The following is a 24,245-nucleotide window of genomic DNA, read 5'->3' as shown; positions in this document are numbered from 1 at the left end:
ATACTTGGAGCGGTTAGCCACATGACTCGTGATAGCCTCTTGACCATCTCACGATGTATTTTTTTTCTTTCTCTGCAATAAACTATGATTATGGCAACAAGAACAGTCTACCCCATCTCTGCTCGCAACACATCCTTCCAAAGAGCCCACTTCTCAATATTTGTGCCATCAGCTACCAATCCCGACCGGGGAACCAAAATACATGCCGTTGGTGCACTAATGGCAGGCTATGTTCTGGAGTTCAAACGAAATTACAATCCCAGTCTCGACCCTCACGATCAGACCTTTCCAATCGGCCAAGTCCATTCGTCCGACATCGTTGATTCCCCAGATGCGGCTCCATCCATCGACTCCACCCCCCGAGGGAAGATCGAACTAGCGGCAACACAAATCCCAACTCCGGGGATCAATCACAACTTCATGGCCCCTGTCAATGATGTGAGTAATATGACACATACTTTATGGAGGTATTATAGGATCTGGATGAAGCTCACAAATTTGAATTTCCAGACCACTAACAAACGGTATCAAGAATGGACTATGGAATATGTTCGCCATCTGGTTGCCAAAGGCCTGATTGATGAAGAAGTGATTGAGATCGTTCAATCTAAACGGGATTCACCTACTCATGGAATTAGTCTACGATCTGTGACTAGATTTAACACGTAGTATAGATGACCACGAATAGAAAAACCAGATGTCCATCTCGGCTACCAACCCGCTCCCCGCATCCGCCCCGACAGCGAACCGCCATCGGATGTTGTCCTTACATACATACATAGTGTACTTCCTGTGACATCCGATGAGCTTTCCGATAAATAGGGCTCATGATTCAGTGTAACAGCAGGGAATACCTGGGCGCTTCCGAAGTGCGGGGTCTCCGCATATCATATAAAGCAGCTGAGAATCATGCACCTGGACATATGAGATTGTCTACATCCTCAACCCTTCTTACTCCCTTACTAGACAACCAAAATGCTCGGCAAAATCGCCCTCGAAGAAGCCTTTGCGCTCCCCCGATTCCACGAGAAGACAAAATGGTGGGCGGGCATGTTCGCAACCGACACAGACAAGCACACAGCAGAGATCAACGATGTCGGTCCAATTCGACTGGACTTCGCCGAGCGCCACGGCGTCGGTCTCCAGATCCTCAGCTACACAGCACCCGGTGTACAGGATATCTGGGACGCAAAGGACGCACAAGCGCTCGCGGTTGAGATCAACGACTACATCGCGGAGAAAGTGAAAGCGCACCCGGATCGGTTTGCCGCATTTGCGTAAGTTGCAGCTCCAAAATCCAGAATGGAAATTACTATGTCCTATCCCATCCAGGATAACTATGGTATACATCCAGCTAACCCACCCAGCACCCTCTCCATGCACGACCCACAAGAAGCAGCAGCCGAGCTCCGACGCTGCGTAACACAGCACGGGTTCCTAGGTGCACTAGTGAACGACACACAGCGCGCTGGTGTCGACGGCGACGACATGATCTTCTACGACAACGAGAAATGGGACGTATTCTGGGCTACCTGCACTGAGCTGGACGTGCCTTTGTACCTACACCCGCGCAACCCGACAGGCACGATCTACGAGAAGCTGTGGGCTGATCGGAAATGGCTGATCGGACCCCCACTGTCCTTCGCGCAGGGAGTGAGTCTACATGTTCTTGGAATGGTGACGAACGGGGTATTCGACCGGAACCCGAAGCTGCAGGTTATTCTTGGACATTTGGGGGAGCATATTCCATTTGATATGTGGCGGATTAACCACTGGTTTGAGGATCGGAAGAAGGCCCTTGGACTTAGGGAGACATGTAAGCGAACAATTCGGGAGTACTTTGCGGATAATTTGTGGATTACGACGTCGGGACATTTCTCGACCACTACGTTGAACTTCTGTATGGCGGAAGTTGGGGCTGATCGGATTCTGTTCTCGATTGATTATCCGTTTGAGACATTTGAGGATGCGTGTGAGTGGTTTGATTCGGCGGAGATGTCGAATACGGATCGGTTGAAGATTGGAAGGGAGAATGCGAAGAAGTTGTTTAAGCTTGGGGCTTATAAGGATAGTACGGCTTGATTTTACGGGGGAGATAGATTGAAATGGAATTTTCATATTGAATTTCGTTATGCGTTTGTTCACTCGCTTGAAACATTGCATATGGGGTATTTGAAACAGTTGAAAGAGCAAAAAACAAATCGTAGAATCGTAGAAACTGAGAACATATCCCATGCGATGTCATGGTTCAGTGGCTCGTCCATCATTCAGACCGTATCATTTCCAGACAAGTCCCGCTCAGCTGCCTTGAGTCGATCCTTCTCAAGTGCCTGGTATCGATCCCAGCAGTGCTCCCAGATCTCTGGCGAGTCACAAAGATAGCCCATCATTGGCGTAAAGTACTGCCGTTTGGTCTCAAGAGTGAGCCAGGTCAAGGTACCGTAGGTTTCGATGCAGCTGTTCATCAGTTCCCAGATGACAAAGATACGACGTGAAATATCTGTGCGTGCAGGGCTGGGATTTTGCTCGTTCAAGAGTTGACGGTTGCGCAGAAGGAGGAAAGGACTGTGGATCCATTCCTCGTACATGTCCATGTACAAAGCAAGCAACCGCCGTTCAAGATAACGAGGCTTTTTCATGGTCCTGTTTACTGCGTATTAGTACTGAAGCAAAGGGTAAACAAGAAACAAAGGGTATTGGGGTACTTACTTAGCGAACAGAGACGACATTTTGCAAAGACGCTCGTAGGCCGAGGTAGCCTCCTTTGAGATGTCCTCCAGGGCGAAGGAAACCTGCTCGGCAGTCTCCAGCTGCTCTCTAAGCATCTCTTCGATGAATTCGATGTGGTTGAGAATGGTCTCGAGGTCAAATTCTGCGTCTTCAATTTCTTTGGGAGCCAGAAACTCTGGGCTTTGGTGGAAGATGACGAGGTTGAATTGGAGAGCGGCGTTGGTGATAGTAATGAATTGCTTGCGGATATCAGGAAGCACTTCCGGGTGGGCAAGAAGGTCTCGTAGCTGTTCAAGAACAACCTGGCTGCGCTGAGATGGGTCACTTTGAACATAGGGAATTATGTTCGGGTCAACGTGAGCCATGCGGATCTCTTGCTGGGCAGCTTTGGCGAAAGCGTAGATCCATGCTTCCTCGTTGCGTTTCTCAGCAGCGATGCAAGATGCAAGCATCTCACACTCGGACTCGTTGTATTCGGGAAATGGTTCAGTCTCAGGGAGTGGTTCAGTCTCAGGGAGTGGTTCAGTCTCAGGAAACGGTTCAGTCTCTGTGTTTGCAGTATCTGCGTTGGTAGGAGTACTAGACTCGGATTCCTCGGACTCAGAGTCCATCGCGACTTGAGAGCGGACAACCGCGAGACGGGACCCTGGTGGGAGATCGTCCATTTTGCGAAGATGGGGTGAATGCTGAGTTACATGAGGGGAAGAAGAGAAAAGAAGAGGGGGAGAGACGAGGTCTTAAAAAGCGAGACAAGCTGCTGCCATAATAATGTATTGAAGTTATTGATTAAGACATAAGGCACGCGCGTGGCAATGGACAATGGACAATGAACAATGAACAATATGACAATAAGATGATACTAGGCCTGAATAGGAAATAAGACTATGCATGAATTTACCGCTGCTCAATCCAAAAGCGCTAATAGGTCAGACTCCAAGGTCAGAACGCTCCTTTAGAATTGAGTGGTGGACTGCCTTCCCCAAGAACGCTGCCTGATTAGGTGAAGTAGCGAATGACTTGAGAACAAGACGTTCTCGAGCCAATCATCTGCTTCTCAGGCAGACAATCAAGAGTTAACGAAGGCAGTTATTGTTCTTCGCACATTGACTAATCGACGTCTCATGGGGCAGAGGAGGACGGCAACTTAAGTAGTGCGAGTTCATTGGAACTATTCTTCCTTCATTCCAGCGTCTTCCGGTACTGGGACGTCCGTATCATTGTCCTCACCTGGTAGTGGGACATCCATGACTCGCTCACCAGCCTTTTCCAGCGTTCGTCTACTCCATGACCGAACACCTTTGTAGACAGCCTGCCTGCGGTTAGTCAAATCAAATATAGCCAAATGTGATTACACATACCCAAAGGAAAGTACCGATGCCAACCATGACCACTAGCCAGTTCAATTGGGCGGCCCGATTACGGCCCGAATTGCGTCCTGATGCGACAGACCGGAGGTTCCAAGGGAAAGGCGATAGCGCAAAGATTGCCTTGAGGAAGGACAACAGGCCCAACGACGCGAGTCCTTTGAGGAAGTGTTCCAACCAGGATGCATCTTCCTCGACCAATTCGGTGTAAATATCCACGGGGCCCAAGTAAAAATCAATGATGGGGTCAGCAATGAATCCAAGCAGGAATACGGTTAACAAAAGAATGCCAAGTGTGAGGATTAGCTGGGTAGTGGTACTACTGATCCACCGGGCCCAAGTCAATCGCTCCAGGCGATACTGGAAGCCACAGGTGGGACATTGCCAGAAGTTTCTCGTCCCATATTTGGGGTCGGCATGGCGCCATGACTGCAAGCAGCCCTCGTGAACATAACGCGAGGAACCTTTGCATTGACAAGGGCTTAAGAGACGACCAGATTCTGGATCGGAAGATTCATAAACCACTCGAGGCTTCTGGAGGAATTCTGAGGGTTGAAAAGTAGGCAGCACGCTCTCTAGGCAGATGCGGCAGACCCGTGGAGGATAATGCTGTGAGTCTTCCATTGAGTCTCACATCGAGATTTACTCGAACCTTGACAAGAGAAGGCCGAGGAAGAATTACTGTTTCTTTTCTGAGGTGTCGGAAAAAAGAAGAGAAGGACAAGAAGAAGAAAAGCAGAAAAGCCGAAGGTGTCCCAACCCCCACGGCTAATCCCGATCAGGTCACCGCCTTCCGTGAGCTCTACCGCGCCAAACGTCACCCATCTCTGCCTACAACACAGCTCCCCTTCTTTCGATCTTTTCATCCTCTCCTCTTCTCTTCCTATTGACAGCGAATCATGGCGGACAGATACTCATTCTCCTTGACTACATTCTCCCCCAGGTAAGGGTGACTTGTCCTATGGAATTGACAACGTGCTAATTCAGCTCCATTACAGCGGAAAGCTGGTGCAAATTGGTATGGAACCATCGTTTCTGAGCTTAGGCATCGATAACTGATTAATATAGAATATGCCTTGAACGCGGTCAACCAGGGTGTGACTGCCCTTGGTATCAAAGGTACGCAAACACCCAACTTCTCCCACATAGGGCCAAGCTGACCGCCCCCGTGATAGCTACGAACGGCATTGTGCTCGCGACTGAGAAGAAGTCCTCATCGCCTCTGATCGATCCACCTTCGCTGTCCAAGATCTCCCTGATCACGCCGGATATCGGTATGGTCTACGCCGGCATGGGGCCCGACTACCGGGTGCTGGTCGACAAGGCCCGCAAGGTCTCACACACAGGCTACAAGCGCATCTACAACGAATATCCTCCTACTCGTATATTGGTCCAGGACGTTGCTCGGGTAGTGCAAGAAGCTACGCAATCCGGTGGTGTGCGGCCGTACGGTGTCAGTCTGTTGGTCGCAGGCTGGGACGAGGGCGTGGAGCCTGAGTCAGAGGAGGCTAAGAAGGACGACCCCGAGCAGAAGATCTCCAGCAAGACTGGTGGCATCAAGAAGGGTGGGCCCAGTCTGTACCAGGTCGACCCCAGCGGCAGCTACTACCCATGGAAGGCGACAGCCATCGGTAAACACGCAACAAGCGCCAAGACGTTCCTCGAGAAACGATACACTGAAGGACTGGAGCTGGAAGATGCCATCCATATCGCACTGTTGACACTCAAGGAGACGATTGAGGGTGAGATGAACGGTGACACAATAGAAATTGGTGAGTTTTGGGTTTCTGCCTCGTTTTCTCCCATTCTGGCTGTTTGGGTATTCAAGGATGTGATGAATATTGACTGACACTGTTCTAGGCATTGTCGGCCCCCCAGCGGATCACCTGCTGGGCTTCGAGGGAGTGGAGGGTGCTCAGGGACCACGGTTCCGCAAGTTGACCAAGGAGCAGATCGAGGACTACCTGACCAATCTATGAACGAGAACACATAATTCATGTAGACTCGAATGAAATATCCCATTTATGTCGGGTGATTGACGTTTTCCGATTACGAATCGCATGGTCACAGACGGCTATCTGCCTAAGTACCTAATGATCTACTTCATGTTACCATACTCTGTATCTTGATGGCGAAAGCCAAAGGCTTCTAAGCACCAGGAGATGCTCCGAGCCACCCCTGATTTCCAATTTATTTCCATTCCTTACAATCACTTATACTGCCTATCCTATAGGACTCCGACACTCCAAATATGCAGTTCCAAGCTTACTTCGATATCATTATCATTATATTTTACACCGTCATATTGCTAATGAAGTCGCCCTCCCAGGCTCCACAAACATCTTCCTCTGAATAACTTGACCTCCGACCGGCGGCGCCAAAAAGTCCTTCGGCTCAGTCTGCTCATAAGGCGAATCTTCACTGCGATCCGGCGTCTCAGGCGGCCTCTGCATCGAACAAAGAGGCAATGTATCGGCAATAGCGAGAGAAATAGGATGTCTGGAACCCTGGATGAGATCTACCAGACGACCTAGCACAGCAAACTCAAGTTTGAGTTTGAGCGAGTAAATGAATCCCTTCAGGGTGATTTGCACGGAGTATAAATTAGCGTATTCGAGACTCAAAAGCAGGAGATCCATCCCAATGATTGTGCAGTTGATCCCGATCAGCTGATACATGATGATCCGTGCATCCGGACGCGAAGACACATCCGCACCAAGGCGCAGCAGCTTAACCGTCTCAACCACATATAGCGTCGACAGCAGACTCTCTTGGATTGTGAACCCAGTCAGCTGAATCTTCTCCATGATGTTGTATCCATTCACCCAGGCGGTGTCGCCACTGTGGACTATGTTCGCGCCGTAAGTGAGGATCGTCGTGGGCACATGCAAGAGCAAGACATTTGCGACAATGAGCTGCAACACACGGCGCAGCATGCGCTCGTCGCGTAGCACAAGGTGGAGTCGTGAGTAGAGCACCACCGATTGGCCGGTCACCATGATCCACCAGCCGATAGTCAGGACAGTAACCGAAAGCACGGAATCAGTCTGAGTAAAGAACTTCATCAGGAAGCCAATTGAGTATGGTACGACGCCGAGCACTCCTGAGACAAGCAGGGACCAGAAATAGAGCCCGCGCCACCGACGGAAGGTGGCTGGGACGAGTATAACCAGCTCAGCGACGTTATAGCATGATAGTCCGATGAAAGTGACGAGGATCATCTGTAGTATTTCACCCTCTTTCGCGAGGGAGCCGGATATCCCATCCAGCAGGTCCTGGGGAACGTTGGACATTGTTGTAGAAGGGACTCATTCGGGGCTTTGGGAGAGGAGGTATATGAGCGACCGGACTCGAGGAGAGAGTCTGGTTCACCCTGTTTGGTATGTCCACATATTCTTATGGACAAACGGGGGAAATGGAGGAATTTTCAAAAAGAGAAAGAAGAAGAATCGCGAAAAGACGAAAATATGAAAGAGCGAACGGAGTGTGGGATGTGGACTGGTCGTACAGGTCAATACCACGTCATGCAGACTAATTTTTGGACTTGTTTCGAGTGAAAAAGAAACAAACGAAAGAGGCCTCGGGTATTCAAGGGTGTTCACAGGGCCATAAGGTGCTCGTAGTGCGTTTCATGGGTGTTCAACTCCGTCAAACCTTAGGAAGTCTGGGGTATGGGGGAAGGGGGAGGCGTCAATTCCAATCACATTATGGTCCGGCATCGGAGCCTCCGAGATTAATTCGCTAAATTCCACCTTAACGGTAAAAGGAATTGGGAGGGATTCGAGGGATTTGATTTAGGCTAGTTTCATCCTTGCATGTGAGAAAGACAATGGTCCATAATAACTACTCCGGAGTTACCCCAAAAATAGATACATGTCTACAGGTACGGAGTAGATGAAAGACATGTCCAACATATGAACAAAAAAAAAAGATGTAGTATTCTCTACTATCATCTTATAATTCTAATAAGCTAATAATCGTTCAAAATAATACATGATTTCACGATTGATTCGTGTTCAGAGTTGCCTCGGCTGTCCATGGGACATCTTCCTCGGAGTCTTCATCCTGACTGTCGGCTACTTCCTCCACTTTCCGTTTTTTGCTTGGTGCCTGCACAGGCTGGTCTGGTGACACCGGCTTAGATGGTAATGGGCTTGGAGACTTCAATTCTGGAGATGGTGGTGCAGAAGACAGCACAGAGGATATAGGTGAAGGAGTTGGAGTAGGAGGATCATAATACTCAAAGTCGGGAGGGGACTTGGCCAAGGGACTCAAAGGCTCGGAGGGTAGAGATTCCTTTCTCTCTATTTCATAAAGACCATCCTAGGCAAATTAGAGGCACAATCGCATGCAACAGACCAGAGACATCGACATACCGGTTCAATGCGAAACGCAACGAGCAGCTCCTCGGCTTGCTCGGGCAATGACTTACCCGCGCGCTTCTCAACCTCTGCGAATCGCTCATCTGGGAGGTCACGATACACCGCAATGCGTGTTTGCACGCTGGCCTCCCATGCGCTGCCGGACAAGAGCGGTTGCAGAACCGCGTGAGACTGAGGTTTGATCTTTGTATGGGATTGGTTGATAGTCAACACGGCGATATTCCTCGCGGCGAGTCTGGCCAGATGCGTGGCTAGCTCACTAGCAATATTCCATTTGCGATTGAGCAGCCATTGAAGGTGTGCTTTATCAGTGATTTTGCCCTCGGCAAGCTGATCCTTGAGCTCTTGGGCGCTAGGGAAGTAAGCGGGGAATAAATTCGACACAGAGTCGACAACAATAAGGTTTGTTTCCGACGGTGGGAACCCCTTTGGCGGACGTGCCAGCAGGGCTATAAGATGGGGTAGCGTATGGGCCCGGAAATAGATAAAGTCATCGAGGTTGACGGACATCTCCTCGAGCCGGGGACTGGGCAAGGGACATCCCGTATCTAACGGCGTGAGTAGGACAGCGCAGCTGACTCGGGGAACTGGCAGGAACATACCAATCCAGACTACTTTGCCGTCGCGTAGTGCATTACATGCGATATTCAACCTGTGAACGGATCAGAACGGACTCTAGCGGTGTGCATAGGGGGGTGCACTCACGCCAGTGAGGTCTTCCCGGCTCCTGGGGGTCCAAATATTTCTGTAACATGTCCACGCAGTATTCCACCTTGATTGGGCTGGTCTGGGAGGTCATTCAGAGCCTCGTCCAGACGCGCCAGGCCCGTCGCGATCGGGTCACGGGTGGCGGCCGACGCGTTGAGGGACTGCGATGCTGAGATCGAGACCACGGGCGCTGGGAAATAGTTTAATGTCTGTTTGTTTTGTTTTTTTTTTTTTTTTCTAAAGCATTTGGAGAAATTACTTACGCGTATCTTCGTCAAACCCTTCGAGACCGTCGAGACCGAGAAGGTCCATGTTGATGCTCATGGGCGCATCAGGATGGCTGGCAGTAAAGCCAATGTAAAGACAATTTAATAGAAAAATAAGAAAATAAATTCAAGCTCTAATGTTGTAATGCTGTATTCAATCTCATCCTAAAAATGACACATAAAATGCCATCATCAAGCACCTGGACAGGGCAGTGGGATGTTGACGGGTCGGATATCCGAGAGCGGGCTTTTTTTCCCTTCTCGATCTCGATCTCGATCTCGAGTCCTGCATACTTCACCAATGTCCAATATTGACAATTCCCGCGGGGGGAGGTATTCTCCCGAATTCGATCATCCTATTATTTCTGTCTGTGCTTTTTATTGTTCTAAAAACACTGAAGACATTGAAAACACCAATCAATCCCAAAGGATGTCGCCGCCTAGGACTGCCGCCAGGCCAAAGCAACCTGCACGATGAATTCGACTCAAAGTACAGCCAGGGTCAACCCAGCGATCAAGATGATCATGGCCGCCCGTCCTGGCGCGTAAAAGCACTGTTCAGCTACCCGCTCAAATCCTGCGGGGCGGTCGAGCTCCAAGTCTCGAACGTCGTACAGACCGGGCTTGAATTTGATAGACAATTCGTCTTTGCGGAATATAACAATGACGAATGGAACATTCGCACCCTGCGTAATGCAGGCTTCAACCGCCTAGCCTTAATTCATCCCGAGATCTGGGTTCCTGACCCGTCTGCCCCAGATTATGACGCAGACCTGCCGGAAGTCAAGTCGCAGGGTGTGCTGTTGATATCGTATCCACGAATGCCACCAGCAGGATGGAGGGGTCTATCCATCAAGGTGGGTATGGCACTCAAGTTCCTCAAAAGCCAACAGACGTTCCAAGTCCCCCTGTTTCCACCTGCAGACTCCAAGTTCCCACTGGTCCCAGTCAAGATCTGGAAAGACAAGCCTCTAGCCCATGACTACGGCAGACTGCTTCCAGCATCGTTACACGCCTATCTAGGGTCGGACCCATCAAAAAACACCCTGACCCTCTTCCGCGCCAGTGCACCCCATTCACGGCAGATCTTCCGTAACGCACCGCGCAAAGCAGACCTGGGCTTCCAGCCAAACACTGCCTTTGCAGATGCGTATCCAATCCACCTGCTCAGCATCTCCAGTCACCGGGACGTAGCAGCACGCTGTGCCTACGCAATCCCACAACTGAGCATCCGCCGCTTCCGTGCGAACATCATCGTCCAAGGCCCGTCTGCTTTTGAGGAAGATTACTGGAAGCGGCTTACTATTGGCGGCACGGAGATCCACGCTTCTTGTCGGACTGTTCGGTGCCGACTTCCTAATGTTGATCCTCTTTCTGGGGATAGACATAAGGCTGAGCCGGATCGAACGCTGAAATCATATCGGCGGATTGATGATGGCGATCGGACTAATGCGTGTTTGGGGATGCAGCTTGTTCCTGCAAAGGCGGAGTTTGTGTTGAGGGTTGGAGATTCCGTTAAGGTGCTTGAGACCGGGGAGCACCAATACATCAAGATGTTGGCTCCTGGGGAGAAGGTTGAGGGCGTGTAAACAATTTCCACAAAAGTAGTGTGTACGATTTTGTACTATATGTATGTCGTCAATGAGAAAATATTTTATCTGCTATGATCTTCAGGCAGAAGCCGGGGAAACTTCAGGCATTAAAGCTTCCTGGTTTGGGCAAGGATCCAGCCCTGGAGAGAGGTCTCCTGTCATGGATCTCTAGTGGGTAGACCAGCCGTTCCAAGGTTAGCTACTCTGCTTGACAGAGCAGATCGAGTTAAGTCACTTTGGCTCTATACTACATAGTCGTTTCTAGTTATCCACCTTAACAACCCTCACCCCCGTACAATATTCCAAGCTTTGTTGTCAATCCTTGGCAGTTGTCCCCACCACCTTATCCCTCATATCCATTTACTTTATTAATCCTCTCTCTATTCGCTACTTGCCAAAATGGCAGAGCCAACCTCTCGCACCGAAGCAAGACAAAAGGCCGCGGACATCAAAAAGAAACAATCCGAGAGCCTTGCTGGACTTCCCCCAAACACCCTCCACATCAGCCTCTATATCCGCTCGGACCCACCCCTCCCAAACGACTTCCACTGGGCCTTCTATCTCCATAAAGGCACCCGCTCCACACCCGGGGGGACCAAATACCATGCACGAGGCATCGGCGGCCGGTGGATTGCCGGACACGAGACCACAACGGGGATATTCACAGAGAATTTCCTATGCGTCATAATTCAGATCGCAATGATTCCTCCATCAGCGCATGAGCGTGTGGATGAGATCATGAGGAGCTACGATGAGTCTCTTAACTCGATTCCGGGGATTACATGTCGTCTATGGATACTCACGGTGCTGCGGAAACTTGTTGACGAAGGGTTTGTAAACTGTGATATTGGGGGGTTGGAGAAGGATTGCTTTGAGTTCGGGAATCAGCATAGCGCAACGGCTAGTGTTAATGAGCAGCCTCGTCCGGTCGTCAAGTCGCGGGTTTCTTCTTGACATGGCAATGGGCCTAAGTCGGGGTTACTGTGGTGCTTGTGTCTTGCGATTGGATATCGGATACACTCAAAGCACTCGGTATCATGGGTGATATTGTTAGGACAGCCCTGGGGGAACTCAATACACAATAACATAATCCGCCATAAGAGGAGTCTACCAATAAAAAATTAACCGAGTTGAAAGGCAAACATAGCTTTTACCTATTGTTATTGGGCGGGATCTACCGAGAGGTTGCTAGAGCTCATTTATAGAGTGCAGGAAAGAGATCGCAAGGGAATATCAACATAAATTGCTTATAGGTATTAAAAAAAACGCTAAAAAGGGCAAAGCTAGCCCCATGCAAACTCCATATATAACAGAAATATACAAGACCCCCAAGATCAAGCACTCTTAATAGCCGGTGATGACTGCTCAGGACCACTGATCTGTGCACGGCCATCATCAGAGTCGGTCGACTCGAAGACGGGAGGAACATCATCAGGCTCGTCGGGAATGAAGAGGTTAAGGAAGATACCGAGAAGCGCACAGATTGCGAATCCGTTCTCCATGACCAGATCGACAGCATTGATCAAGCCTTGTAGAGCATGGTTGTCACCCGAGTAGGTGAAGAAGTATGAGAACCATTCCGGCAGGAGTGTAACACCCATTCCAATGGAGAAACTAGCCGTGAGAATGAACCGGTTGCGACGAGTGGGATCGACAGACCCAATGATGCGCAGACCACTGACTGCCACGGAACTGAATAGGAAAGCAGTCATACCACCAAGGACGGAGCTGGGGATTGCAACCAGCGCAGCGGCGAACTTGGAGAAAATACCCATAAGAACCAGAAAGAAGCAACAGCAGTAGCCAGCGGTGCGGTTAGCGCATTTCGTCAGCGCAATCACACCGTTGTTCTGTGCGAAGACGGACATAGGGCTAATAGTCATCAAGCCGGCCAAGAGACAGGTGATGCCGTTACCCAAAACTCCGCCTTGGATTCGGGAATCGAAGGTACCACCCTCGACCTGGAGTCGGGAGACATCACAGGTCGCCGTGATATCACCAATAGACTCCATCATGATAACGATGTATAACGCGAGTAACGGCAGGATGAGTGGGGGGTACACTGACAGCGGGAAAGTGTGGACCCAAGCGAAAGAAGCCACTGGTGCAGCAGCGATACCGGAAGAATCAAAGTAGTTGCACGCGGCAGCGACGATCGAGCCAACCAACAAGCCAACAATGACGGAGCAACTCTTAAGAATGGGAGGACCCCATCGCTCGCAAATGATAATCGTCACGAAGACCAGGAATCCCAGGCCAATGAATTCGGGGCTTCCCCAGGGTAGAGGGTGCGGGGCGCTGGCGCTGGGGCACATTGCGCGGGCGGAAGGGTCAACACCGCAGGATGAGCCACCGGCCCAATCCTGCATAGCGGACTTGATGAGCGAAGCACCGATCAGAAGAACAGTTGGACCAGTGACGAGTGGGGGAAGACGCGGGCGAGAATCTTGCTGCTCATGAAGGACATGCCGATTTCGAGAAGGGAGCAGAGACATGAGGTGCCAAGGAGTGCGCCGTAACCTTTTGGACAAGGGAGCTGAGTTCCATCTTCGAGGGAGGGACAGTACCCCGATTTATACATTTGCGCGAAGGCGCCTTGAGCGACTGTGATTGTTGAGAAGGATGTTCCTGTTTGAACCAATTAGCATCAGAAGCTGGGTTTCTGAGGAATACATGTAGAGGGGGAAGCTCTTACCAACGACTGATAGTAGTCCCGTTCCGATATAGTATTTTGTTCCCTTGATATGGAACCGGAACATTTGAACTGCACTCAGCAAGCCCGAAACGATCAACGATGTCGAAACTAGATACTGGTAGAGCTCATCACCGAAGTGGGCACCGCCTGAGCCGCCGAGCAAGATGGGTGGTGAAATCACTGATTCTCTTTAGAATGTGCTTGTGTATTCTGTAGGTATCTCTGGTACTCACCACCAGCCAGCATTGCAAGCGCATGCTGCAACCCCAGAATCAATGCGAGAACGACTGGCACGCGATCATCAAGACCGAAGAACGGGGCAGATTTGCGAGCTCGCTTTGTGAACGGTAGTCGTGGGATAAAGAGGTATCCATAGTCGTAGTCACCTAGTAGACCCTCTCTGGTAATTGTAAGTCAAGGTCCCCTCCACAAGGCAACATTTGAACTCATACCGTGTAGTGAAAGTCTTAACAACATATCGGAATTTGTCGCTAATTGTGCGCTTTGGCGTATGATCGGGGCCAATCTGATCTGGACCGTCCATATTGAATGTCCAATATAATGAATTTAGATATTGAACTATGAGGGACAGAGGTCAGGTTTATATTTAAAGGTTTCCCCAAAAGGAAAAAAAAAAACACCCCGAACTTCGGTAACTCTAAAATTGCAGCCCACCCGTGGACTGGAGATTCGGGGAGGTGACTAACACCAAAACGAATCCACAGTGGACACTCTGGGCAGTCTGTTATCGGACAAATAGGCAATTAGGGAAATCCAAGAGCAAAAAGGGCAATTAGCAAGAGCATCGCATAACCTGTTGGCCGCTTGTCTATATGTGGTTAGTTCCCCCGCCTTATCTAGACCCGGGTGGGGTTTGGCCAATTATATAATTTGATTGATCTATTTAAGTGGAGAAAAGATAAGGATAAACGGGTGCTCTGTGTAGCCATGTTCCCGACTTCCCCCATATTATGTGTTTTGAGACTGTCAGAGTTGTGTATCCCACATGGATTTATAAGGATTTCTATGGACAGCGGAGCCAATGCAAGACACCTCATTGGTAAAGAATTATACCGGCAGTCTCCTATGTATCAACCTTGGAAATGCATGTATCCCGCCTCCACAACCCGGAAACGATCGAACGTTCTCTGCTATCTTGAAGGTTATCTGAGATCTGATAGTCGGAGGGTGCCGTGAACAGTATGGGAGGTGGAACACTCCGACCTCACATCAGGTTCACGCCCTTATCAAACTGCCATTAGGTCATTAGATACTGTGATATTCGATACTTGGTAGCAATCATACAGGATCAGACGTTGCGATTGTCTCGACGAACGATTTGTTCCCGTGTTCATACCTGCATGAAGATAATTGTTAGGCGCATATTACCTATGTAGGTACTAGGTAACGTCGATATACTTTAGAGCGTCGGAATTTCCGCAGCGTTCCAGAAACCTTAGAAAGTATATTCCTACTAGCATTCAGGCGTTCTTCATCCGCGACTCTATTTTCTTGTCTTTTAGCAATTTGAAGCTTGACAGATTTCTACGATATATCATCATGATATCTTCCTTGGCAGAGCATCATTTCTTATTTCGTGGCAACCAGCAGTCCAGAATGCGATAGCATAATCATGGCTCGAGGACCTTGACGATCCGGGCTTTCCACATGAACTACAGATGCGACCATACACAGAAACTGAGATCAATGGGCGACTGAGCGTGCCTCGTGTGTTGGATCGCCTTTCTCGAGGCCTGCTGGAGATGACCCGACAGCGCAGCGATGAAAGAGACGAGCATGATTACTTAGTTATGAAGTGTAGTTTCTCCCGTAGTACCCGCGACTACATTGTGAACGCCTGAGAAGTGCAAATGCGAGCTCGTCTGCCAGACTTTGTTGTCTACTCCGGGATATGTCGTTTACTACTTGCAGAATTCAAGTTTGCGCAATTCACACTGCACGATATCCGACCGGAAGTGTGGGGAGAAAGTGGAGCTTTAAGATCGACCCTCAATGGCCTTCTTACTGTAATGTGGGATGCTCATAATAACGACGGATACGACGTGCCATGGCGTTTTTCAAAGGATGCCAGTCATATCGTTCAGCATCACACCCAAAGGGTAGAATCAAGCACACAGGTCCTCCCCACAAATGAGTGCCCAGAGCCCAAAAGGTCACATTTGGGGGCGCAATTTGCAACGCGACGGTCGCGGACGGTACATACCAAAGGATTCAAACCGATCTCCCGATTTTTTATGTGAAGTTGTGTACCGTAGTTTACACCAGTTTCTCTCCGGAATTGATGGGCTACTTGAGGCAGCAGAACTCGACTTCAAGTCCAAACTTACTCCATGTTGCCACCCAAGCCTAAAGCTTCAAGTTTATACAGCAGCTTTTACGTGAGGGATAGACCTCCGAAGAGATGGTGCCCATAAAGCCGATACGTTCCTTCGGCAAAACTAACACCGAGAATGCCTTAACAATACCAACCCCGAAAGCTATAGTTTCTGTATGTCTGATCTTCCTGCATGGCCTGGCTGAGTGTTATGTATTGGCCGGTTCTACCGAGGACTCGAATTATCGATGTCTTGAGGAGTTCTTGAATCAGGATGTTGATCTAGATGTGCAGCTGTGAGGATTTTTGGCTCTTCGGAAACGAACAAAGCAGTGGGGAACGACCAGGTCCCGAGGCAAGATGGCAGCGAATCGGACGAAACAGTGGCATTTGATTTGTTGGAATTCTTAAAGTTGGCGAAACCATCCAACATGGAGGCTCTTCGCCCGAAACTTTCGATCAAGGGCATCAAAGAAGACAGACCAGAAGTGACATCCATTTCCGGGCCTCCAAGTCCCCGTCTGTCTAAGGTCCTTGGAGAAATAGTAGCCACGGCCAAGATCAGTCGGCGTCGTTCATTTGAACATTATCTCTGCCTCGAAAGTGTTTTCGCCTCCTCCGAGCAGTTGGACGTCCCCTTCGCCTATCACCTAAACCACAGCTGGATTTTTACATCGCTTGATAAATCAAAGATGCCGGAAATGGAGATTGTAATTATTTTTTTGTAGAAACTGTACATAGAGATAGAAGGCCGTCTGACTCAAAGAGTCGATAAGATTTTGGTCAAGTATTATTTCACACATTCCGGTGTACATCGTACTTTATATGGACGATAGCCATTACATATTCAGAGAACGGCCCCTCGGCCGAGCGGGGAGCGCTCGGGAAAACCGTTCAGAAATTTAACCTGTAAGGAAGGCTGATCTCCTTTTATCCCTAGAAATCCCGACCAAAATATAACCCTTGGAAGTCCTTGGAAGTAACATCCACTCCGTGGTCCGTGGAACCCGGCCCAGCCCTAGATAGCCCACAGGGTCTGCTGGGAAAGATGCTGACATAAACATATTTGCCATCGAGCGTTGATTGGTTGATTGGCCACCGACTGCCTAAGGCACCAAAGCGTTGGGGCTGGCTGGACCCAACATTCGCCGGAAAGCGATGAGGCACGCCACTCCCGATCAAAGGGAAGCGCAAAAGTCTACAAGCGTAAGCTTATAAGGCAATTCTTTTCTTCTTCTGTCTCTTTTTTCACCTCGGGATCTTGTGACGCTCAATCTTTGCTTTCATTTGATTCGTGTTTTAGCCTATCTTCCCCATATACGTTGGCGATCAGTGCCCCCGGCAGTGCCCCGGCTCCCCAACGTTGGTCCCAAGTGGGCCCAAGTATAAAAAACCCTTTGGTCCTCCTAGATTGAACTTCCAACCTTCAACACACCCATCATGTCGTCCAAGCCGGATGCTTCACGCCCTCGGGCGGCTGACACCAAGAAGGTGCACATTGCCGATACTCAGATGACTCGCCAGAACTGGTACAAGCACGTCAACTGGCTCAACGTCACTTTCATCATCGGTATTCCCCTCGCGGGCTGTATCCAGGCTTTCTGGGTACCTCTGCAGTTGAAGACCGCCATCTGGGCAGTCATTTACTACTTCTTCACTGGACTGGGAATCACAGCTGGTAAGTAATCCAGAATTGAGAACTGAACACCCAAGAACACGAGCTGACTCCATTTTCAGGATACCATCGCCTCTGGGCCCACTGTTCTTATTCCGCCACTTTGCCTCTGCGTATCTGGCTCGCTCTGGTCGGCGGCGGTGCTGTCGAGGGCTCCATCCGCTGGTGGGCTCGTGACCACCGTGCTCACCACCGTTACACCGACACCGACAAGGACCCTTACTCCGTTCGTAAGGGTTTGCTGTACTCCCACCTGGGATGGATGGTCATGAAGCAGAACCCCAAGCGAATTGGTCGCACTGACATCACCGATCTGAACGAAGACCCCGTTGTTGTCTGGCAGCACCGCAACTACATCAAGGTCGTGCTCACCATGGGCCTCATCGTCCCCATGCTGGTTTCTGGTCTCGGCTGGGGTGACTGGTACGGCGGATTTGTGTACGCCGGTATTCTGCGCATCTTCTTCGTGCAACAGGCTACCTTCTGCGTCAACTCGCTGGCCCACTGGCTCGGCGACCAGCCCTTCGACGACCGCAACTCTCCCCGTGATCACATCATCACCGCCCTGGTCACCCTCGGTGAGGGATACCACAACTTCCACCACGAGTTCCCCTCCGACTACCGCAACGCCATTGAGTGGCACCAGTACGACCCCACCAAGTGGACCATCTGGACCTGCAAGCAGCTCGGCCTCGCCTACGACTTGAAGCAGTTCCGCTCCAACGAGATCGAGAAGGGCCGCGTCCAGCAGCTGCAGAAGAAGATCGACCAGAAGCGCGCCAAGCTCGACTGGGGTACTCCCCTCGACCAGCTTCCCGTTATGGAGTGGGACGACTATGTCGAGCAGGCCAAGAACGGCCGTGGCCTGATCTCCATTGCCGGTGTTGTTCACGACGTGACCGACTTCATCAAGGACCACCCCGGTGGCAAGGCGATGATCAAGTCCGGCCTTGGCAAGGATGCGACGGCCATGTTCAACGGTGGTGTTTACTACCACTCCAACGGTGCTCACAACTTGCTTTCCACCATGCGTGTCGGAGTCATCCGCGGTGGTGGTGAGGTTGAGATCTGGAAGCGTGCTCAAAAGGAGAACTCCGAGTATGTGCGTGATGAGACAGGCCAGCGGATTATCCGGGCCGGTCAGCAGGTCACCAAGATTCCCGAGCCGATCCCCACTGCAGATGCAGCTTAAACTGAACTTGATGACATGTTTTTTTGCATTTGTGGGTTGCTCGGAGTTGGCGTTTTTTTCCCATCTGTTTCCTGTTTGATCAAAAGCGACCTGTGACGCACTTCATAGATAATCATGAATTAGAAACGAATTTTCATCCTTAAATGAATATATTTATTTGGACTTGGAATCTTCCTAGATTGTTAGATGGTAAACATTGAGGTTGGGAGCTGTTAAGTTCGGGGGAGAAGAAAATGCACCTGAGCCAAAGTGCGGGGCGCTTAGTCCCCCTTCACATGTCAATTTCTACGTACACGGAGTACTCCGTACTCCGGACACCTATCAACATATCTATTGTTAGATGTCCGATCTACTAGTCTACCGCTATGGTAGTTAGTCTGCATTGTCTTGAAACTTGGCTCAATTACCAAGCAATCCTTTTCTCCGGGGCTCTAGATGTACTTTGTAGATAATGCTTATGGCAAGATGTGGTTTCTATCAACTTTTTACTTAGTAGGGCCAGCTGTTAGATGGGACCTATATGTCAGTAATTTATGATAGACCAACTATCCCTGCAATTAAATGTTTTCACCATCTATAGAATCCCATAGAAGCACTCCATATATGTAAAGACGTTGCAGAAAACAAATGCCAAGAGAGTGTAGATATCGGTCCCCGCAATCATCAGCTCATCAGCTTCAGATCACCTGACAAGTTTCATATCTCCAAGTGTCCCCTCCCACTTTACACCGCATCCAATCCCGCCCATCATTGCTTTCACCGCTCGTTTCCATCTCTTTATTCTCCTCTTAGCCATCATCGTGGCGCCCTTTCTCCGTCTCCCCGCCCGCCTGTCATCTGTGCTGGGCCACTTACGTACCAACGTACCAACACGACTATTGACGACCTCCAGTATGGCCCCCGCTCACCTCCGAGCGCCACCCCAGGCCCCGCCTATCTTTACCGCAACCCCCAGTCACTGCTCGCTGATGCGGAACGCTTGATCAAAAGCTCGCGTGATATCCAGGACAAGGTGGTGGCGGAGATCAAACCCGAAGCCGCAACCTTTGCCAACGTCATCCGTCCCCTTGCCCAAGATGACAACCAGATGGGACTAGAGTCACACATCCTAGGCTTCTACCAAGCTGTGTCAACCGACTCGAAGCTGCGAGATGCCTCTTCCAAGGCTGAAGAGCTGATGGATGAGTTCTTTATTGAGGCGGTTATGCGTGAGGATGTCTTCAGTCTGGTCGACGCCGTACTGCGCCGCAACGAGTCTCTCGATCCGGAATCACGCCGTCTGTTGGAGAAGGAACACAAGGACTTCGTCCGCAATGGACTTGGCTTGCCCGCTGGCCCTCAGCGACTTCGCTTCAAGGAGATCAAAAAGCGACTGAGCCAGCTAAGCATCGAATTCCAGAAGAACTTGAACGAGGAGAATGGTGGCATTTGGTTTACCCCGGAGCAGCTAGATGGAGTGCCTAAGGACGTTCTAGACGGCCTCAAGAAGGGCGAGGGCGAGAACGCCGGCAAGCTCTGGCTGTCGTTCAAGTACCCTGACCTCTTCCCCACCATGAAATACGCCAACGACCCCGATACCCGCCGGCAAGTCATGATTGCCAACGAGAACAAGTGCAACCAGAACGTGCCACTTTTCCGGGAATCCATTGTGCTCCGTGATGAGGCCGCCCGTCTGATCGGTTACCCCAACCACGCTGCGTTCCGCATCGAGGATAAGATGGCCAAGACCCCAGAAACCGTTAACAAGTTCTTGGGTGACCTTCGGGACAGACTGACCGCTGGCGGTAAGAAGGAGACACAGAAGTTGCTGGATCTGAAGAACGCCACGGACCCCAAGGCCGATGGCCGCTACTACCTGTGGGACCACCGGTTCTATGACCGTCTGATGCTCGAAAAGGACTACTCGCTGGATCAACAACTTATTGCTGAATGGTTCCCCTTGCAGACAACCATTGATGGTATGCTGAAGATTTTCGAAGAGCTGTTCGGTCTGGAGTTTGTTGAGATCGTTGGTGAGGATCGGGCAGCCATTGCCCCGACTGGCCAGGGTAATGACATCGTCTGGCACGAGGATGTCCAAGTGTTCAGTGTGTGGAACGATGAGGGCGAAGGTAGTGGGTTCGTTGGATACCTGTACTTGGACCTGTTCCCTCGCGAGGGCAAGTATGGCCATGCAGCCAACTTCAACCTGCAGCCAGGTTTCGTTGATAAGGATGGTAACCGCCGATTCCCTGCCACCGCATTGGTTTGCAACTTCACCAAGCCCCAACCTAAGAAGCCCAGTCTGCTCAAGCACGACGAGGTCGTGACTCTCTTCCACGAACTAGGTCACGGTATCCACGACCTTGTATCCCGAACCATCTACTCCCGCTTCCACGGGACCAGCACAGTGCGGGACTTTGTTGAGGCACCCAGCCAGATGTTGGAGAACTGGTGCTGGGAACCGTCACAGCTGCGCTCTCTCAGCCGACACTACTCAACCCTCTCCCCAGAGTACCTTGCTAGCTGGCAGGAGGCTCAGGAAAGCAAGACCGCCAGCCAGCCGTCAGAGCGCATCCCCGACGATGTGATTGAGAACCTGATCCGCACCAAGCACGTCAACGACTCCCTGTTCAACCTGCGCCAACTGCACTTCGGCATCTTCGACATGACTGTGCACGAGCCCAAGACCCACGCCGACATTGAGGCTCTTCCTCTCTCTGCGACATACAACCGTCTCCGCCAAGAGATTACCCAGATGGATGGACCGGAAGTTCAGGGCGCTGGCAGCGAGTGGGGCCACGGCGAGGCAACCTTCGGACATTTGATCGGAGGTTACGACGCTGGATACTACGGATACCTGAGGTAAGTTTATAACATGATTTTGTCTTGTAGGTCTATATTGTTCAAATACTCATGATTTTACTCTACAGCTCCCAAGTCTACTCCACCGACATGTTCTACACCGTCTTCAAGAGCGATCCCATGAACAAGGCCGCTGGCCGTCGCTACCGCTACCAGGTTCTGGAGAAGGGTGGTAGCCAAGATGAGATGAAGACTCTGACCGAATTCTTGGGTCGTGAGCCTCAGACCGATGCATTCTATAAGGACCTGGGACTGGCATAAAGTGGTGCGCAGCATTTAGAGCTATCGGAGCTTATGAACGGCTCTATACTATATCTTTATTAAATTATATCAGAGTTATACGAATGCATATTTTGTTCCAAAATGCTGATCAGCATGGTAATAACACTAGCTTGAGCTACCTGGGTAGCTATATATATATATATATATATTGTAGCAAACAGCTTGAAATAGATGCCTGATATACTGATAAGCACACCGCCTTGCCATTCTGCAGTTCTTCGCGACTCAACAGCTCTCTTTTTCCTCATTTTAGAACTTTGGCATACAAGACAGTACAGAGTCTCGGATTAAATACCTCCATCCAATCACCGGTAAGTGCTTACTGATTAACCTCCAGCGGAAAGATAATCTCGACCTAAACCCGCGCAAGAAACTGACTAAGACCCTACCTAGCTTTTAACTCGGATCACCGACATAATAATCGATATCTGGGTGTGCGCACCAGCTCTAGCCTCTCTATTCCTATCAGCTCAAAAGTGCGAACTCAAGAATCAACCACGGCACCACAGCGCCAACCTCCCAAAATGACAGACCAACGCCTCCCAATTCAAACCCAACACTGCCGCTTCTGCAACCACCTCCTGCTAGCAACAACACGCAACATAAGCACACTCCCACGACGCGGCGGCGAAGGCAAAGACAAAGCGTTGATTCTACCACTCGAACGCAAGGACTCAACAGACGGGGAAGTGGAAGCCGATCTCGAAGAAGAAGCCAAGGCAACAGAAACACCATCGCGCAAAGCTAGACATGCCTCTAACCACACGACGCTCCTCCTGGCCACTACGATCCCGGATCGGCGGGCGACGGTAATCCGACGCGAAGACGGAATTGAGAAGAGGATTCTGTTGAGGTGTGGGCGGTGCAAGGTTGTTGTGGGGTATTATTTGGATCGGGTGCATTGGGCATCTACTGGTGATCGCGGAGCGGGGGCACAAGATGGAGAAGAAGAGGAGCGGCCACCGGCTGTTTATCTTCTTCCTGGGGCTGTTGTGGAGACGGAGAAATTGGGGGGTGAGGGGGTTGGGGAGAGGGAGTGGAGGGAGTGGGCTATTTAAATGTACAATCTACGTACAGATGTGGATATATATCTACATTCTACGAAAGGTGATACCCCGAAGCAGAATAATACAGTGTATTTGATAATAAAAACATACAAGACGAAGGTTCCAACGCGCCGAATTTCAATCCCTCAGGACAAAGCCATTTCCATATCGAACGTTAATCATATCGGGGTATCAGTTGGCGAGGATAGTACGGACAAGATCTGGGGAAGAGAGTTAGTAGATGCAATTAACCATACATAATCCATTCTGGGCTCAGACATACCCGTGTAGTTAATCTCTCCGGAGCTAGTGTCGACAGCCTTGAGCAGCTCATCGACTTCATCGTCAGACATCTTCTCGCCCAGATTCGTGAGAACTGCAAGTATCGAATGTTAGCAACCGCCCTTCCAAGCGCATGCAAGTTGTGCGGGGCAAAACATACTGTAACGCAGCTGTCCGACACCAATAAATCCGGTCATATCCTTATCAAAGACCTGGAATCCACGACAGTACTCCTCCGGCTCACCGGGCTCACGGAAACCACCGGGGCGGTTGAGGACTTTCAGGAAGGAGTCGAAGTCAACTAGAGAGAGAGAGAGAGGGTTAGCCAGGGATTTCCCTGTGATGGAAGGTGAGACGCGATCGCATCCACCAACCAATAACTGAATCGCAGAATCAAAACATACAGTCACCACCGACAGACTTCTCCAAGTCACTAATCTCAGCCAGGGTAGGGTTCTGACCGCAAGCGCGGAGCAAGTCACCGAGGAGGTCACCAGCGACACGGCCGGTACCACGGCGATCGAAGAGCGAGAACGCTTCCTTGTAGTTTGTAGAGGCCTGGTCGTGGTTATTAGCCATGATGAAAATGTAGAGACAATGCCTTTGATGACACGGTTGTAGATGAGGGGGAGATCCGAGGGGAGGCGATTCCGTGGTTACATAGGCGGAAACCTTGGAAGGGGCGGACCGCTTGAATAGGAAGTCCATCAACAAGAATTTGAGACTCACCATTTTGGTTGGATATTTAGAAATTGGGGTATTGGAGATTGGAAACAAAAATGCGGATTAGGAGGTGAAGGTCGGGGGGGAACTTGGGTGTGGGATCGACGGTGGTTGTTAGGGCAACGCTAC

General features: G+C 50.3%; 14 protein-coding genes across 14 annotated transcripts; 8 read left to right on the top strand and 6 right to left on the bottom strand.

The window, feature by feature from the left end:
* Positions 1-90: 90 nt before the first annotated feature.
* N7487_009009 (uncharacterized protein) lies at positions 91-669 on the top strand (the record flags this gene model as incomplete). Its single annotated transcript, XM_056876739.1, has 2 exons — positions 91-438; positions 511-669. The coding sequence occupies 2 exons, from the start codon at positions 91-93 to the stop codon at positions 667-669; spliced, it is 507 nt and encodes a 168-aa protein (XP_056728927.1).
* A 280-nt stretch (positions 670-949) lies between these two features.
* N7487_009008 (amidohydrolase family protein) lies at positions 950-2,082 on the top strand (the record flags this gene model as incomplete). Its single annotated transcript, XM_056876738.1, has 2 exons — positions 950-1,277; positions 1,368-2,082. The coding sequence occupies exons 1-2, from the start codon at positions 976-978 to the stop codon at positions 2,080-2,082; spliced, it is 1,017 nt and encodes a 338-aa protein (XP_056728926.1). The 5' UTR covers positions 950-975.
* Positions 2,083-2,267: 185 nt separating this feature from the next.
* Positions 2,268-3,395, bottom strand: N7487_009007 (uncharacterized protein; the record flags this gene model as incomplete). The annotated part of the gene is made up of 2 exons (XM_056876737.1): positions 2,268-2,643; positions 2,710-3,395. The coding sequence occupies 2 exons, from the start codon at positions 3,393-3,395 to the stop codon at positions 2,268-2,270; spliced, it is 1,062 nt and encodes a 353-aa protein (XP_056728925.1).
* Positions 3,396-3,898: 503 nt separating this feature from the next.
* Positions 3,899-4,718, bottom strand: N7487_009006 (E3 ubiquitin-protein ligase MARCH; the record flags this gene model as incomplete). The annotated part of the gene is made up of 2 exons (XM_056876736.1): positions 3,899-4,039; positions 4,089-4,718. The coding sequence occupies 2 exons, from the start codon at positions 4,716-4,718 to the stop codon at positions 3,899-3,901; spliced, it is 771 nt and encodes a 256-aa protein (XP_056728924.1).
* A 275-nt stretch (positions 4,719-4,993) lies between these two features.
* pre8 (proteasome core particle subunit alpha 2) lies at positions 4,994-6,073 on the top strand (the record flags this gene model as incomplete). The annotated part of the gene is made up of 5 exons (XM_056876735.1): positions 4,994-5,037; positions 5,093-5,112; positions 5,163-5,213; positions 5,270-5,866; positions 5,955-6,073. The coding sequence occupies 5 exons, from the start codon at positions 4,994-4,996 to the stop codon at positions 6,071-6,073; spliced, it is 831 nt and encodes a 276-aa protein (XP_056728923.1).
* A 321-nt stretch (positions 6,074-6,394) lies between these two features.
* On the bottom strand, positions 6,395-7,387 carry N7487_009004 (uncharacterized protein; the record flags this gene model as incomplete). The annotated part of the gene is made up of 1 exon (XM_056876734.1): positions 6,395-7,387. The coding sequence occupies one exon, from the start codon at positions 7,385-7,387 to the stop codon at positions 6,395-6,397; it is 993 nt and encodes a 330-aa protein (XP_056728922.1).
* Positions 7,388-8,093: 706 nt separating this feature from the next.
* Positions 8,094-9,496, bottom strand: N7487_009003 (uncharacterized protein; the record flags this gene model as incomplete). Its single annotated transcript, XM_056876733.1, has 4 exons — positions 8,094-8,417; positions 8,471-9,128; positions 9,182-9,374; positions 9,448-9,496. 4 exons carry the CDS (start codon positions 9,494-9,496, stop codon positions 8,094-8,096), a joined length of 1,224 nt encoding a protein of 407 aa, XP_056728921.1.
* A 24-nt stretch (positions 9,497-9,520) lies between these two features.
* N7487_009002 (MOSC domain protein) lies at positions 9,521-11,039 on the top strand (the record flags this gene model as incomplete). Its single annotated transcript, XM_056876732.1, has 2 exons — positions 9,521-9,541; positions 9,852-11,039. 2 exons carry the CDS (start codon positions 9,521-9,523, stop codon positions 11,037-11,039), a joined length of 1,209 nt encoding a protein of 402 aa, XP_056728920.1.
* A 402-nt stretch (positions 11,040-11,441) lies between these two features.
* Positions 11,442-11,996, top strand: N7487_009001 (uncharacterized protein; the record flags this gene model as incomplete). Its single annotated transcript, XM_056876731.1, has 1 exon — positions 11,442-11,996. The coding sequence occupies one exon, from the start codon at positions 11,442-11,444 to the stop codon at positions 11,994-11,996; it is 555 nt and encodes a 184-aa protein (XP_056728919.1).
* Positions 11,997-12,376: 380 nt separating this feature from the next.
* N7487_009000 (nucleobase:cation symporter-2 family protein) lies at positions 12,377-14,281 on the bottom strand (the record flags this gene model as incomplete). The annotated part of the gene is made up of 5 exons (XM_056876730.1): positions 12,377-13,562; positions 13,610-13,670; positions 13,738-13,917; positions 13,971-14,137; positions 14,190-14,281. 5 exons carry the CDS (start codon positions 14,279-14,281, stop codon positions 12,377-12,379), a joined length of 1,686 nt encoding a protein of 561 aa, XP_056728918.1.
* A 2,995-nt stretch (positions 14,282-17,276) lies between these two features.
* Positions 17,277-19,091, top strand: N7487_008999 (stearoyl-CoA 9-desaturase sdeA). Its single transcript, XM_056876729.1, has 2 exons — positions 17,277-17,750; positions 17,810-19,091. Exons 1-2 carry the CDS (start codon positions 17,513-17,515, stop codon positions 18,937-18,939), a joined length of 1,368 nt encoding a protein of 455 aa, XP_056728917.1. The 5' UTR covers positions 17,277-17,512; the 3' UTR covers positions 18,940-19,091.
* Positions 19,092-19,459: 368 nt separating this feature from the next.
* Positions 19,460-22,044, top strand: N7487_008998 (M3 family metallopeptidase; the record flags this gene model as incomplete). The annotated part of the gene is made up of 3 exons (XM_056876728.1): positions 19,460-19,465; positions 19,649-21,783; positions 21,852-22,044. The coding sequence occupies 3 exons, from the start codon at positions 19,460-19,462 to the stop codon at positions 22,042-22,044; spliced, it is 2,334 nt and encodes a 777-aa protein (XP_056728916.1).
* A 545-nt stretch (positions 22,045-22,589) lies between these two features.
* Positions 22,590-23,123, top strand: N7487_008997 (uncharacterized protein; the record flags this gene model as incomplete). The annotated part of the gene is made up of 1 exon (XM_056876727.1): positions 22,590-23,123. One exon carries the CDS (start codon positions 22,590-22,592, stop codon positions 23,121-23,123), a length of 534 nt encoding a protein of 177 aa, XP_056728915.1.
* A 180-nt stretch (positions 23,124-23,303) lies between these two features.
* Positions 23,304-24,125, bottom strand: N7487_008996 (uncharacterized protein; the record flags this gene model as incomplete). The annotated part of the gene is made up of 5 exons (XM_056876726.1): positions 23,304-23,332; positions 23,395-23,487; positions 23,554-23,694; positions 23,798-23,951; positions 24,123-24,125. 5 exons carry the CDS (start codon positions 24,123-24,125, stop codon positions 23,304-23,306), a joined length of 420 nt encoding a protein of 139 aa, XP_056728914.1.
* Between the last annotated feature and the right edge of the window lie 120 nt (positions 24,126-24,245).

Source organism: Penicillium crustosum (assembly GCF_028827405.1).
Source record: "Penicillium crustosum strain IBT 35664 chromosome Unknown utg000003l_segment0_segment0, whole genome shotgun sequence".
In the NCBI taxonomy this organism is placed as follows: domain Eukaryota; kingdom Fungi; phylum Ascomycota; class Eurotiomycetes; order Eurotiales; family Aspergillaceae; genus Penicillium; species Penicillium crustosum.
Note: the sequence above shows the minus strand (reverse complement) of the source record. Positions and strands in the feature narration are given on the sequence as shown.

Excerpts from the sequence above, each read along its gene's own strand:
- N7487_008999 (XM_056876729.1), top strand. The coding sequence starts at position 17,513 with ATGTCGTCCAAGCCGGATGCTTCACGCCCTCGGGCGGCTGACACCAAG. Across the intron at positions 17,751-17,809 it reads TGGACTGGGAATCACAGCTG|GATACCATCGCCTCTGGGCC; the intron begins GTAAGTAATCCA and ends CTCCATTTTCAG.